The sequence below is a fragment of the Canis aureus genome, chromosome 1, assembly GCF_053574225.1.
Source record: "Canis aureus isolate CA01 chromosome 1, VMU_Caureus_v.1.0, whole genome shotgun sequence".
NCBI classification, from domain to species: Eukaryota; Metazoa; Chordata; class Mammalia; order Carnivora; family Canidae; genus Canis; species Canis aureus.
The window spans coordinates 110,348,622-110,363,983 of NC_135611.1; the positions used below are offsets into that span (position 1 = coordinate 110,348,622).

The 15,362-nt window shown below is 51.2% G+C and overlaps 2 protein-coding genes across 6 annotated transcripts in view; one reads left to right on the forward strand and one right to left on the reverse strand.

Annotated features, from left to right (window-relative positions):
* Positions 1-696: 696 nt before the first annotated feature.
* On the reverse strand, positions 697-8,703 carry FOXA3 (forkhead box A3). Of its 4 annotated transcripts, none has more exons than XM_077848091.1 (3): positions 8,494-8,685; positions 4,989-5,186; positions 697-2,462 (listed from the first exon to the last, which is right to left on the reverse strand). In XM_077848091.1, exons 2-3 carry the CDS (start codon positions 4,995-4,997, stop codon positions 1,479-1,481), a joined length of 993 nt encoding a protein of 330 aa, XP_077704217.1. In that variant the 5' UTR covers positions 4,998-5,186; positions 8,494-8,685; the 3' UTR covers positions 697-1,478. The 4 variants fall into 4 exon arrangements, with proteins under 4 accessions (XP_077704217.1, XP_077704228.1, XP_077704201.1 ...); XM_077848102.1 differs by having other exon boundaries at positions 5,120-5,186; positions 8,494-8,684; XM_077848075.1 differs by lacking the exon at positions 4,989-5,186 and having other exon boundaries at positions 8,494-8,703.
* Positions 8,704-9,506: 803 nt separating this feature from the next.
* SYMPK (symplekin scaffold protein) overlaps positions 9,507-15,362 on the forward strand; it is a 37,661-nt gene continuing 31,805 nt past the window's right edge. Inside the window, exons 1-3 of one of the 2 annotated variants that reach the window (XM_077848117.1) lie at positions 9,507-9,648; positions 13,726-13,849; positions 14,390-14,455. In XM_077848117.1, coding sequence (XP_077704243.1) covers positions 13,745-13,849; positions 14,390-14,455 — 171 coding nt within the window. In that variant the 5' untranslated portion in view covers positions 9,507-9,648; positions 13,726-13,744. The remainder of the gene's footprint in view (positions 9,649-13,725; positions 13,850-14,389; positions 14,456-15,362) is intronic. The other variant, XM_077848126.1, reaches the window with a different exon arrangement.

The following is a 15,362-nucleotide window of genomic DNA, read 5'->3' on the forward strand; positions in this document are numbered from 1 at the left end:
GCTTCTCCCTCTGCCTGTGTCTGCCTCTCTGTGTCTTTCATGAATAGATAAATAAAATCTTTAAAAAACAAAACAAAACAAAAAACAGTAAGAGATCCCAGGACACCCACAGGTAACACCCAGAGTGTGAACAGACATAAAAACCCACATGATGGAGCGATACAAAGCATAGGTAACACTCAGGGGTAACAATAGGCAGACCCCAGAGACCCCAGTGGGCACAGTGATATCCTATGACCAACGGAGGCCCACACTCCCCCACCCAGATAAGCCCCAACACACACACACACACACACACACACACACACACACACACACAGTCTCCTTTAATTAACACCTTGTTTGTGCCTTCTCCTCCTCCCCAGTTTAACCAAAAATTAAGCAGCCCCTGGGCTCCTCGGGCCTCAGAGCTGGAGGTGTGTGTCTGGGGAGTGGGGGTGGGGAGATGGCCTTGGTCACTGCGGAGCCACCTCCCCCTGCTGCCCTGGCCCCACTGCTGCGGGGGCTGCTATCTGTGAGCAAACTGTCCTTGGGGTCAGGGACAGCAAAGAGCCAAAGGTCAGGTCGATGCCTCCCCCAGCCCTTCCCCCAGAGGCAGCCAGCTCTTAGGGGCAGGAAGGAGAGGGGACAGGGACACAGCAATTCAGGCGTTCAAGCCCCACAGGGCCCACCCGCCAAGGAAAAGAGACATTCAGCAAGAGGCAGAAACAGTGCCTTTAATGGTCAAACACAGCCAGTATCCCGCTTCCCAGGCAAGAACCAGACTTCAGTAGAAGTTCCCCACACCCTAGCCAGTCCATTCTGGTTTCTCCGGGACCAGAGGGGGGAATGGGCTCCAGAAAAAAACAAGGAGTATTCTCACCTCCATCCCTCACTCAACTCACACCAAAGAGACGGGGATGACAATGGCCAACCCAGGGGCTGTGGGAGCTGTCACAGTGCACAACGGTATACTGGTTATGTCAGCCAACCAAGATGGTGGCCATCATAGCACCCAATGTGCCAAAAGGAGATGTTATGCAGGATGGTGGCCAACTTGGTGTCTGGTACACCAAGAAGTCCACCAAAAAGGAAGTGATTGCAGCGCCCAATGGGCCAGAGAAGATGTCATTGAAATGATATCACCATCGCATCCAAAGGGTCAATCAAGAGGATGTCCATCGCCATGTCCAAAGGGCCTACTAAGATGTCATCCCAGATGGCGGCCATCAGAGTGCCCAATGGATGGATTAATCACATCAATCAACATGGCAGTCTTTGTAGTGCCCAGTGGGCACACCAAGACGTCAACGGCAGTTATCACAGTACCCAAAGGATTGACACGATGCTCACAGAGACAGCAGTCACCACAGTAATAGACCAACCAAGATGTTAACTGATGGGACAAGCAAAGTGTCACCAGGAGGATGAACCAGGCCCCAAGCGCCTGATGGTGTGAGCTACAGCCATACCCCGCCCACCATGCTCCCACACCCCTGCTAGGATGCGTTAAGCAGAGAGCGGGAATAGACACCCTGGTAGTACACCCCAGGCTCCCCACCCTCTGCCCCATAGCCCCCAAACCCCACGTCCAGTTTAGGAGGTGCTGGTGTCTGTTCTGACATCAGATTGTTGATGGAGAAAGGGTGGTTGAAGTTGTAGGGTGCATCCAGCTTCAGCTCCCCCGGGAGCTCCAGGCCAGTGAAATAGGGTGTGGAGGAAGGGGGTGAGCCACAGTCCAGAGCCCCCACATCTTCCCCGCCGGGGGCCTCCGGCTCAGGTGGTGGAGGCTGGGGTTGCGGGGGAGAGGTGACCTGGGCAGCAGGGGTGGTGGCCGAGGCGGCGGCCCCGGCACTGTTCTTGGAGGTGGAGGTCCCGCCAGCCCCTTTCTTCACCTTCTCTTCCAGCTTGAAGCGCTTCTGGCGGCGCAGGTAGCAGCCATTCTCAAACATGTTACCTGAGCTGGGGTGCAGGGCCCAGTAGGAGCCCTTGCCCGGCTTGTCTGGGGAGCGCGCCACCTTGACAAAGCAGTCGTTGAAAGACAGAGAGTGGCGGATGGAGTTCTGCCAGCGTTGCTGGTTCTCCCGGTAGTAGGGGAAGAGGTCCATGATCCACTGGTAGATCTCGCTCAGGGTCAGCATCTTGCCCGGCGCCTGCTGGATGGCCATGGTGATGAGCGAGATGTAGGAATATGGCGGCTTGGCGTGGGCCAGTGGCCGCCGGTAGCCTTTGGGCATCTCCTTCCCCGGCACCAGCCCCGCTCCCGGGCCCCCATACCCCGAGCTGCTGCCCCCACCACTGCTGGCACCCAGGCCCGGGAAGGTGGGCCCCAGGGGTGCCGCTGGGGCTGGGGGCGCCAGGGGTCCTGAGGGCAGTGGAGAGGCAGGGAGCCCCCCGGGGGGGTAGGGAGAGCTCAGAGGGTTCAGGGTCATGTAGGAGTTAAGGGGGGCCATGCTGGGCACTGGGGTCACCGGTGAGTAGACCTGCAAGGAAAGAGAGATGGGGAGAGGTCAGTGAGCTGCCGCTCTGCTGGTCAGCAAAGGGTTACCGGCCCCCCTGCTATGTGTCCATCTGTCTGTCTGTCTGCCTTGCTTCTTTTTTTTTTTTTAAGATTTTATTTATTCATGAAAGACGCAGAGAGAGAGGCAGAGACATAGGCAGAGGGAGAAGCAGGCTCCCTGTGGGGAGCCTGATGAGGGATTTGATCCGAGTACTCTGAGATCATGACCCGAGCCAAATGCACATGTCCAACCACTGAGCCTCCCAGGCATCCCTGTCTTCTACAAGTCCCTCCCATCCTTACCTCTGTCTGTAGATGGCTGTCTCTGGAAGTCTCTCTTCCCCATCCTCGTGTACCCCATCCCTGACTTCATCCTTCATCCCCTATGTTCCCATATATTGGAGCTCATGCTTCAAGTGGTTCTCAAAGTGTGGTCCAGGATGCCTTGGGGAATCTCCAAGACCCTTTTAGGGTGTCCAGGAGGTCAAAATTATTTGCATATAATGCTAAGAAATTATTAGCTTTTTCATTCTCTTTTTCTCAGGAGTGTACAAGTGAGGCCACCGGACATGTGACATTGCAACAGACCAAATGTAGAAGCAGCCACAAGAATCCAGCTGTCTCCTATCGAACCAGACACTGAAAAAATTTGCCAAAAATATAACAGTGCCACTCTTCTTGTTAAATGTTTTTAAATGTAGTTATTTTATTTTATTTTAATTTTAAAAATAGTCTCCATGCCCAACATGGGGCTTGAACTCACAACCCTGAGATCAAGACTTGCATGCTCTACTAGCTGAGACAGCCAGGTGCCCTGAAATATAGTTATTAATAAAACAAAATATTTATGCAAAAAATTGTTAGTTTAAAATGACTTAGTTTTAAATTAGTTTAAATTGTTAGTTTAAAATTAAGAATCTGCCTTCGGCCCAGATCATGATCCTGGGGGTCCCAGAATAGAGCCCCACTCCTCCTGCTCAGCAAGGAGCCTGCTTCTCCCTCTCCCTCTGTCTGCTCCCCCTGCTTGTCTTCTCTGTCAAATAAATGAATAAAATCTTTTTTTTTAAGATTTTATTTATTTATTCATGAGAGACACAGATTTATTTATTCATGAGAGACACACAGAAAGAGGCAGAGACATAGGCAGAGGGAGAAACAGGCTCCATGTAGGGAGCCCGATGTGGGACTCGATCCCGGAACTCGGGGATCACCCCTGAGCCAAAGGCAGACACTCAACCACTGAGCCACCTAGGCGTCCCAAATGAATAAAATCTTAAAAAAAAAAAATCAATCCATATTTTAAAAATTTCTCAGTTTTAATTTCTAATGCGGTAACTTTTTTTAAACGCAGTAACGATGGATAGACATAATTTACATGAACAAAAACTGTTTGGGGTCCTCAATAATTTTTAGGCATGAAAGAGGTCCTAAAATTGAAAAAATTGAAAACTCCTGATTTATCTAACCATCTCATCTACACGGGTACTCTCTATCACTTTTCGGACTATAGAATTACAGTTGTTTTAGATCAGAAATGTTTCAGGATATGGGGACGCCTGGCTGGCTCAGTCAGAAGAGCATGAGACTCTCGATCTCCCAGATGGTGAGTTCGAGCCCTATACTGGGTGTACAGCTTACTTAAATAAATAAAAGTCTAAAAACTTTTTAAAAAATGTTTCAGTCTGAAAAAATTACATTTCAACCTAATATATATCATCTCGTTACTATGTATCACTGAATCTAAGACATCACTATTTGTTTTTTTTTTAATATTTTTATTTATTTATTTATTCATGAGAGACACAGAGAGAGAGGCAGAGACACAGGCAGAGGAAAAAGCATGCAGGGAGCCCGATGTGGGACTCGATCCTGGGTCTCCAGGATCACACCCTGGGCCAAAGGCAGGCACTAAACCACTGAGCCACCCAGGGATCTGACATCGCTATTTGTAAGCTGCGGTGTTAATTTTAAGTACCAGTAAGCAAGGGGAAAAAAACATTCTCAATCCCTGGACACTGTTGACTGTAAAACCCATCCCATTTTCAGAAACGTTCAAATGAAAAACATGCATCTTAGCTCAGTGAAATACAGAGGCATTGCTAGGTCTAAGTAACCCTCTCTTCTTTCATCCATTGAACAAATATCTGTTGGCCACCTACTTTGTGCCAGGCCCTGCTCCAAGCACTTCACAGGAAAGGTCTCCCTTTCAACCTTTACAACCAACCGCACCACAGGGGAGGTGCTATGATGACACCCATTGTATAGCTGACCAAGCTGAGGCCCAGAGAGGTCGTCCAGGGTCAGACAGTAAGGAAGGGGCAGGACTCTGAATTTAGGCAGTCCGGCTCCAGACCAGCACTCTGGATCACGCTATAAAAGCAGTGACCAAGACAGACTTCAAGACCTGCCTTCACAGACCTGACAGTCTAGCAAGAAATGAACAAGATAAACACGGAAAACAGAAAGCATGGTGGGTGGTGTGTATTTACCCCTCGCTGTGTGTATTTACCCCTTCCATCCACTGTCCACCATCCTCTCTCCCCTAGTCCACCAACTGTCCTGCTCCTTTCCCATGAGGGGCTCTTGTAGCACTGCAGGGGGGAGCGGGGAAGGTGCTGCTATATTTCCAGTAGGAGCCACCTTTGCTGTGAGTCAGTGGGTCCTGTCTCGTCCCCTGTCACTGTAAGGGTCTGCGGCTCCCAAGGTCCTGAGAGAGAAGGGAATTGCCAGGGTCACGCAGAGTCAGGGACAGGTGACAACCAACTCTAGTCTGAGCGCAGACAGAGAATCTCTCTCTCTCTCTCTCTCTCTCACACACACACACACTTCCAGGGAGTTCTTTTGTCTCTGGTCTCGAGTCTCCCAGCTGGCTCCATGTGTATCTGTCCATCTCTTTCCCGTCTCAGTACCTCTCCGCTCCTCCCCTCTACTCCCCAGTCTCCTTCCAAGCTGCTTTTCCCAGCCCTATCTCTCCCCACCTCTTTCTTTTCTTTTTTTTTTTTTTTAATTTTTTTTTTTTTTCATACAGAGAGAGAGAGAGGCAGAGACATAGGCAGAGGGAGAAGCAGGCTCCATGCACCGGGAGCCTGACGTGGGATTCGATCCCGGGTCTCCAGGATCGCGCCCTGGGCCAAAGGCAGGCGCCAAACCGCTGCGCCACCCAGGGATCCCTCTCCCCACCTCTTTCTTGCCCCTCTGCTTTCCCTCCTTCTCCTGTCTCTCTTATCTCTCCCCAAACCCCTGCCGTTCCCTCCTCATGACTCTCTCAAACCCCATCTTTCTCCCCCCACCATCTCTCCCTGTCTCTCTCTGCCCCACTCCCCTGCCATGTCTCTTTCTTTCCGGCACTTCTCTGTATCTCTGTCTCCTGGCCTCAGCATCACCGTCTCCCCAGAAGCCTCCCACTAAAACTGGAGTCACAGCTACCCCTCCTCCGTGCACTGGTATCCCCACCACCTTGGCGGATTGTACCCCCTCCCCAGAATAAGGGAAGCGGGTCTTTCAGAGCTGAGGAGAGGCAATGCACTCAGGGGCATCCACAGAGAGTTCCTAAATCCCTCTGTGACCCCCATTCCAATGCTCCAACCCCATCAGGCTCTTTTGTATCACAGAGGAAGGGTGATTGGGACCCCACAGCTGTCCTTTTCTGGGTCCCCACCCACCCGGAAGTCCTCCTTAAGGTCTGACCTTAAGCACTCCAGCAGCCCTAATCCACCCTAGGCTTTCCCACGCCCCAGGGCTGGGATGAACCCCCAGTGTCCGGGTGTAAGCCGGATCTCCCCTGCCAGGGCGGGGCTGAGATTGGGGGGGAAGCCCTCAGGGGATCTGCACCCCCATACCAGGAGGCTGGACTTTCTCTCCTTTCATTTCCTTATTGTTTCTGGGGGAGGGTGTGACAGGGAGTCCGGGAAGGCAGTGTGAAGCTAGAAGCCTCCTCCCAGTCCCAGTCCTGATCCTGCAGCAGCCCCTAACACTCTGAGAGGCTTCAGAGTTCCCATTTCTAAAAGGGGGGAGCTCTTGGACCAGCTGATCTGTGAGAACTGGAGCCCAGTGGGGACACCCCAGGGTGCTAACTTTCCAATTTCCTTCCTGACAGGGAGCCTGACCGGGGGTGTCAATCACCCCAGCAGGAGGGTGCTGTGAGCAAGAAGCAGTTTGGGGACCCTCTCAGTTCTTAGTTGCTGAGCGAGTGCAAATGTTTCTCTCCCTATTGTTCAGACTCAGGGGGAGAGGAGGTGGCTCAGCTGGTGGGAAGGCTGGGGATACCCTATTTCCATTTCCGACACCTCATATGTTAACTTTTTCTGAAATATGCCCCCAAATGCTAATCAACTCTAGACGGTCCCTCAATTTCTGACACAATTTCCGTGCAAATTATTAAATTTCACCCTGTGCCCAGATAGTGACTCCTCCATCCTAGACCCGCACAACTTACTTCTTAAAGATGTACCCCAACCCCAGAAACACAGATCTGTAGCTGGTCTTTTAAAATCATGGCCCCAGGCTCTAACTCTCTAGGGGTTCAGCTAGGATTCCCCCCCAACCCCACTACCTGGGAGCCTCCACTTCCAACCAGGTCTCTGCCTTCCCCACCATACAAATGACACCTCCAGCAGTTCCAGCTCCAGTTCTCAGCACTCTCAATCCCTTCCCTGGTCGGCCTGCCCCACCCCACGTGCACCTCACACCTCCACAGCCCCAGGACTGGCCCCTCCCGGGCACTTTGCCAAGCCCCGCAGGCCTGGGGAACCAGGAGTCCCACCCCGAGCTTCAAACCCCAGCCCCAGAACTCAGGCACAGTGGGGGCCCCTGTAAACACCCAGATCTCAGAATCCGTGGAGATCTCAGACATTCCAGTCTCCTTCTGACTTGAAAGAAGCCTAAAGTCTCTTTCTAAGTTAGGAACCTAAATGTCTGGACCCCCCTAACCCTCCTACCCTCCCCTGCCATTTCATAATCTTGACGCTTGAAAGAACCAGCTAAGAGGGAGCCCTTGCAGCAATAGGACTGGGAGTTAGACTTGGGGAAGGACTTTCCGTCTGCTGAGGTGAGGGGATTAAGATCCACTCCGCCCCCTACTCCAAGGGCGGCCTTGTCAGAGATGGGACAAGAGAGGACATTAGCAATTACTGGAGATTACTGGAATGGGGGTGGTGGTGGTGTGAAATCTGAAACCCTCAAGTCTCCAACAGGGAGTGTCCCTGCTGAGGGTCTCTAAAAACAATTAAACCACTGAAGTTCAGTCGGGAGGGCTAAGGGTCATGAATAAGGATGGGGGGTGGAAATTGACCTCTCTCCTGACAATGCTGTTGCTCACATCTGCTCTCAGGCTCCCAACTCTGATCCCATCTGGGCCCCCATCTATCTGAGCCCCAACTCTTACCCACCTGTTATTACAGTTTCCCAAGCCATGTTTCATCTCTGAGCGCCTCTATCTCTTAACTCTGAGCACCAATACCTTTTTCTGACTCTTAGATCGCCACCCTCAAGATGCTTATGCCCAACCCCAATTCTGATTTCTACCCCCAGGACCCCTCATCTTTAACTATATTCAACCCCTGGGCTCCCACCTCGGATTTTCCTTAAGGGTGACCTTTCTTTTCTCTCATCTCCTTGTTCCAGGTCTTCCCTCCTCCACCCCTCTGCTTTTGGACCCCATTTCCCAATCCCCCAGCTCTGTCCCCTATCCTGGAACTCCGATTCCTATCTTTGATTTTTTCACTTTAATCTCTTGGGTTTGAGGTCCCCAACACCCAAGCTTCACGTTTAAACTATGACCTGACCCTTGCCTAAATTTTTCCGTTTGAGCCCTCGCTCCAACCAGCCGAAACCGCACTCCCATGCCTCCTTCCCCCATCCCTGACTCCTACACCTGGTCTCCGTGTCTCTGGTTCCTCTGCTCCTCAACAGCATCGGGACCCCCATTTGATCCCACACCCCATCCTTACCCCCATTCACGCTCGCACCCTGATTCCTGACCCCCACTTCCCGCTCCGCCATCCCCGAGGACACACCTCGCCCGCCTCCGGGTAGTAGCTCCACTCGGCCAGGTCATGGGCCTCCATCTTCACCGAGCCCAGCATCCCCCGGGCCTGCGCCCCCTCCCGCCCTCGCTCCGGCCCGGGGGGAACCGAGCGCTTCAGATCTCTCAGCCGGCACGGCCCGAGTTCCGACCGCTGCCCGCCCGTCCGACCGCCCGGGGTCCCAGCCGTCCTGGGCGCCGCGGGAGGCGGCCACGCTTTATAGCTGGGACACCCCCACCCCCCCACCCCCCGCCCTTGCCCGCCCCGGGCTCCCCTCCCGCCTCCCCGAGGGCGGCGCGCTCGGCCTGGGGCGCCCCCTGCGGGATTGCGCGGAGACAGACCTCAGGCGCCGGGAGCCGCAGCCCGAGGCCGTGAGAGCTGGAGGTGGTGGAAGAGCAAGCGAGCCACGGGTGGGCGACACTGCCCATGCTAAAGTCCTCCCCAAGGGCAGAACCCTAGGGCTCTTCTGCCCCAGCGGGTTTCATTATTTGGACAGGAGTGGGCGAACAGCCAGAGCCCGGCATGACCGAGACGGAGGAAAGGGGCCTCAGAGCGCAGGGGACTCCAGAGGTCCGTATGCTACGGTGAGGACCATAAGAGACCCTCGGCCCCACATTCCGATTGGACGGACTGGAAGACTGAAGCTTCCGACAGCTGGAAATGCTCCAGACAGCGTAAATGGCCAGGACCTAAGGTGGAGGGGATCGGGGACTCTGCTTAGACTCCACTGGGGCAACAGGCCACCTCCAGGACCTCGGAGCTTCGCTGCCCGGACTCTCCGCTCGCTCTAACACCAGCCGTCCAGGGACTCAGAACCACCGTGTACTCCATTTCCCAGAAGCCTCTGCCTCCCTTTCCGTCCAGTGCCTCTGGTAAAGGACTACATTTCCCCTAAGGCTTGGCGCTCAAAGGCCGGAAATAAAATGCTCCCGGGCCTCGTCGGGTAGGGGCGGGGGGGAGGCGTAAGGCCTCTAGCGCCGCAGGAGGTAGGGGAGGGGGCGGGCCTCAGTGTGGACTCCATTTCCCAGCGGCCCTGTGTGCGCGGCGCGTGCGCAGTGTCCCGGCGGCGAACGGAAGATGGCGACGGCGGCGTCTGTGAAGAGGCGCTGCTGAGGGGGCGCGAGGGGGACGGAGGTCGGCGCCGCGGTGAGCGGGGGGCGGCGTGGGGGCCCGGGAACGAAGGGAGGAGGGACCCTGACGCGGCAGGGGCGCTGGCCGGCGGGTTGGGGCGCTGAGAGGAAAGGGGAGCAGTGACGTTCGGGACCCCAGTTTCTTCCCCAGCTCAGGACCCTCCCGTGGCTCCCCAGTGCCCTCGGGGCAAAGTTCCAACGTGGCCCCCAAGGCGCGTCCGCCCCGCCGGCCCCGGCTCGGCCTTTCTGCTCGTTCCTCACTCCTCACAGCTGCACTAGCCTTCCGGTTCCTCATACTCGCCACGCGCCTTCCCGCCTCAGGATTTTTGCACATGCTGTCCCCTCTGCCCGCAACATCCTTTTACCCATTCTGCCTGGCTAACTCCCATTCATCTTTCGGGTCTCGGCATCAACGTCACTTCCCCTGCAAAGACCTCCTTTCCCGCCCTCCGTCCCGAAATTCGCCTCTTAAACGCTCTCATAGGTCCCTGTGCCTTTCCTTCATGTCACATGTGGTCTGATTTATCACTGGACCTTTATCTGTGGGGTTTTTTGATTAGGTCCTTGATCGTGAGCTCCACGGGGACAGGGGCTTAGAGTATGTGTTGGTTATCGCTGTGTTCCCAGCACAGCGCTGGTCACACTGAAGACACCCGGTTGATGTTCGTAGAATGAATGAAAGATACTTCTGGGGTTACTTCGTGTATGGGGGGAGTCGTCATACTCCCAGGTGGGATTGGTGTAGTGGTACTCCGTAAGGAGTACACCGGGAGACAAGGGGAAACAATGGTAGTTGGTAATAGCAAAAATGCTATAGACACCCCAAATGTTCTTTAATCGAGAGACTGGCAGAAAAAAAGCTGATAACATCTACATAATAAAATATGCAACTGTGAAAGGAAATGCGGGGTTTCAGGGAGGGAATCACGAAAATACCTATACACTGTGATTAACCGACTATGAGTGGGTTCCAGAATATATTCAGTGAAGACAAATGAAATAGAAAGTAGTGCCTATTATATGCTCCCTTTTTTACAAAAGAAAAGGGAAATGTAGATATACTTTTTTTTTTTTTTTTTTTTTTTTTTTTTTTAAGGATAAACCAAAAAGAAGAAGGGGAAGAACACAGGGTTACAAAAAAAAAAAAAAAAAAAAAAAGGTAGATCTCAATGTATGATTGTCATGGAGAGAGTGGAAAGGTTGGAAAGGTTGATCATGAAAAGGTTCATTATGTTCTGATAAGGGACAGCAGAATGCTGGTTGTCAGGTGACCATGCCTCTTGGCTTGCACAATAGATCTGGGATAGAGAAGGAATTCCTTTCAGAGAGGTGGTCCTGCACAGTGATGAGGAGGATAGATTCTGCAGTCCTACTGCTGCATCTGTATCTTAGAGGCTCTGAGCCTTCAGTCAAGTGACTTTACCTCCCTTGCCTTCAAATTTCCTCATCTGTAAAATGGAGCTTAAAAACCATACCTGCCTCAAAGAGTGGGTGTTGTGAAATTTAAATAAGTTAACATGTGGGGTGCCTGGGTGGCTCAGTTGGTTAAGTGTCTGTCATGGGCTCAGATCATGATTCCAGAGTCCTGGGATCGAGCCCTGCATCAGGCTCCCTGTTCAGTGGGGAGCCTACTTTATCCTCTCCTCTCTGCTCGTGCTTTCCTCTCCCTACCTTTGTCTCTTTCAAATAAATAAATAAATAAAATCTAAAAAAAAAAAAAAAAGTCAGCATGTGTATTAGAATTGTGCCCAGCACATATTCTTAAATATTAGCTATTATTTTTCAAGCATTCTAGAGCCAAAGGGGGGGGGGGGGGATCCTGAGTCCAGTAATTGGGGAGGCCCTTTGACATTCACTCAGATATTTATTGAGTACTTACTAGGTGCTAAGCACTGTTCACATGATGGAGATCTTGAAAGTGAACAAACACACACAAATCCTGGCCTTCATGGAGCTTATATGTTGATGATAATAAATGCGGTGTAGAAAAACAGAGTAATAGAGGGAGAGGGAGACGGAATAGATGGAGAGGGAGACTGCCCAGTTAGGGCAGACGTGGAGCAGAGACCCTAGAAGAAAGTGAAGGAGTCCTCATACAAAGTCCTAGGCCTTGGTGAGGATGATGTCTTTGACTCTAAGTAAGGTGTAGCTGTGTGAGGTGACAAGGAGACTAGGAAGAACACTGTTGGATACTCATTCAGCAGACATTTGTTGAATACTGTGTACAATATATTGCATTCCTTTTTTTTTTTTTTAAGATTTTATTCATTTATTCATGAGAGACACAGAGAGAGAGGCAGAGACACAGGCAGAGGGAGAAGCAGGCTCCATGCAGGGAGCCTGATGTGGGACTTGAGCCCGGGACTCCAGGATCATGCCCTGAGCCGAAGGCAGACGCTTAACCACTGAGCCACCCAAGTGTACCCAATATATTGCATTCCTTTTAAAAGGTACATCTTTTTCACCCTCCTCAAATTGTCTTTAACAGTTTAAGCAACAGGGATCCCTGGGTGGCGCAGCGGTTTGGCGCCTGCCTTTGGCCTAGGGCGCGATCCTGGAGACCCGGGATCAAATCCCACATCGGGCTCCCGGTGCATGGAGCCTGCTTCTCCCTCTGCCTGTGACTCTGCCTCCCTCTCTCTCTCTCTGTAACTAACATAAATAAAAAAAAAAAAAAAAAACAGTTTAAGCAACACCCTTCAGATATTTTTCAGGAGTATGTACGTAAAAATAGTAGCTGTATTGATCTTGTGTTTATTTTGGTATACTAACTCATCTATTCTTCAGAATAGTCCTGGGAGGTAAACACTGTTGCCATCCCTGTTTCACAAAAAAGGAAACGGACCCAGTTCATTTTGTGTATACATACACAAACTTGACAAAAATGGATTGAGTTGCTGTATTCTGTGATGCTATAGGCTGTCACAGACATCTTTTTATGATAATACATTGACACTCGCCAGATTTTTTTTTATTTTTCTCCCTCTTCTGCTTTTTGCTTTGTCTTTTCAGGGTCTTTAAAAAATACGTGTGTATGTATATATCCCTTTATTAAGAAGGGAGCATGTGGCAAACATTGTCTTCACTTTGCGTGTTTTTACTTAATAGATGCTGGAATCCACTGTTCTAGCAATGTATAGAGATTTTCCTTCTTTTTTCATCCCTCATTTCTTTTTACAGTTGCATAGTCTTTTATTATGTGGATTTTACATGGTTTTTCAGCCAGTCTGCCTGTTTGAGAATGCTTGAGTTGTTAATAGTCTTTTGCTGTTAGGAATAATGCTGTAATGGATCCTTATTAAATAGTTTTGCCAAATGTGACTTTGGGGACAGATGCCCTAAAGTCTCTCCTTCCCCCATCCCCTTTTTTTTTTTTTTAAATTTTTTTTTTTTTAAATTTTTATTTATTTATGATAGTCACAGAGAGAGAGAGAGAGAGGCAGAGACACAGGCAGAGGGAGAAGCAGGCTCCATGCACCGGGAGCCCGACGTGGGATTCGATCCCGGGTCTCCAGGATCGCGCCCTGGGCCAAAGGCAGGCGCCAAACCGCTGCGCCACCCAGGGATCCCCCCCATCCCCTTTTTAAAAAAACAACTCCATAGTATTCCAGAAAATGGCTGAAATGTGATTTATTTTTAACTAGCCTTTTCTGTTGTGTTGAATACTTAGCGTGTGGAACTCTGTACCTGGTATTCCTCAGAGCTATGTTTTAGAAAGCTTGATGTCCTGACTGGTCCAGAGTACAGTCCAGATGGCAATATGAGGCACTGAAACCAGCGAGGTGGCTGCTGTGTGTTCATTTGTTCAGTCATTCAGCAGTTGTCTGTAGTCAGCCTGCTATGTGTAAAGTACTAGAGGTGAAGCCTGGTACTCCACGAGGTACTGCCTCTGACCTGGGAGACATCAGTCTCTCCCAAATTATAACCCCTACATATACAGTCTAAGACAGACTCTGGGATGGGAGAGGGGCTTCAGAAGATCCCACAGGACAGGACAGAATGGAAAGGAGAGTTGCGACCTTTGTGGATGGCAGAGTGAAGGTCCACCCTATCCACAGGGTCCCAGAGCTTAATCTATCCTCTTTTTCTCCAGGAAGTACCGGACAACAGCCATGGCAGGCAGCAGTGGAGATAGTGTCACTCGGCGGAGCGTGGCATCACAGTTCTTCACACAGGAGGAGGGGCCGGGCATCGATGGCATGACCACCTCAGAAAGAGTGAGCAAAGAGAGAAGGGCTTAGTGATGCCTGGGTGGTTCAGTGGTTGAGCATCTGTCTTTGGCTCAGGGCATGATCCTGGGGTTCTGGGATCAGGTCCTACGTTGGGCTCCCTACAGGGAGCCTGCTTCTCCCTCTGCCTATGTCTCTGCCTTTCTCTGTGTGTCTCTCATAAATAAATAAAATCATTAAAAAAAGAGAAAGAGGGGATCCCTGGGTGGCTCGGCAGTTTAGCGCCTGCTTTGGCCCAGGGTGTGATTCTGGAGTCCTGGGATTGAGTTCCACATCGGGCTCCCTGCATGGAGTCTGCTTCTCCCTTTGCCTGTGTCTCTGCCTCTCTCTCTCTCTCTCTCTCTTTTTTAAAGATTTTATTTATTTATTCATGAGAGACATACAGAGAGAGAGAGAGAGAAGGGCTTAGATGGGGAGGCACAGCCCCGGTCTTTGGGCATTCCGCCCTCAGTTGCAGGGCCCACAGGGTGCCAAATTGGGTGGGCTGGCAAAACTAGCACCATCACCTGCCTCTCCCCCTCCTTCCAGGTGGTGGATCTCCTGAACCAGGCAGCACTGATTACCAATGATTCAAAGATCACAGTACTCAAACAGGTGAGGAGATGGGGTGATGCTGGGCTAAGCAACACAAGGGTAGGGGTGGGAACATGTGAAAAAGAAGATATTGCTATAACACTAGTGTCCACATTTAAGATATGCTTACTGTGGTGTCCGGTGCCATACAAGCATGCTGTCATTTAATTCTCACAAAAGTGGGGCACCTGAGTGGCTCAGTGATTGAGTGTCTCCCTTTGGCTCAGGTCATAATCTCAGGGTCTGGGGATGAGTCCCACATCAGGCTTCCTGCGGAGAGCCTGCTTCTCCTTCTGCCTTTGTCTCTGCCTCTGTGTGTCTCTCATGAATAAATAAATAAAATCTTAAAAAAATAAAAATAATAATTCTCACAAAAGCTCTGTGAAGCAGGGTAATTTGGTGCCCAATTTCTACAGAAAGCAGCAGAGTCTCAGAATTTAGAATAATGAGCCTCAGGTCAGTATGCCAGAAGCTAGTTGAACTAGGACTTGAATGCTGGATTCCAGCTCCAAATCTTATACTCTTCATCCTTATATTTTCTCTCTGCCAGGTTTCTGTCTAGTGGGAAAGACATGCAGGTTACCACACAGTGGGAACAAAGTGGACAGGGCTGGGATGGAGGAACCCAGTTTTGCTGTGGGAGTCTCGAGGGGACTGCTGACCCAGCCTAGAGCTGGGGAGTCAGGGAAGGGCTTTCTGGAAGAGCTGGAGAATAAGGAGAAAAGCAGGCTAAGTGAGAAAGGGAGAGTGTCTTGAGAGGAGCTTATGCAAAGGCAAAAGAAGATATGAAGACTTAGAGGGGAGGGGCCAGGTATGGTTCAGACCAGGAGGCAGGTGCAATTCAGAGGTCAGATTGCCTGGGTGAGAACCCTAGTTCTGCTCCTTGCTCATCGTGTGGCCTTGGGTAGCTGACCTGACCTCTCAGCAG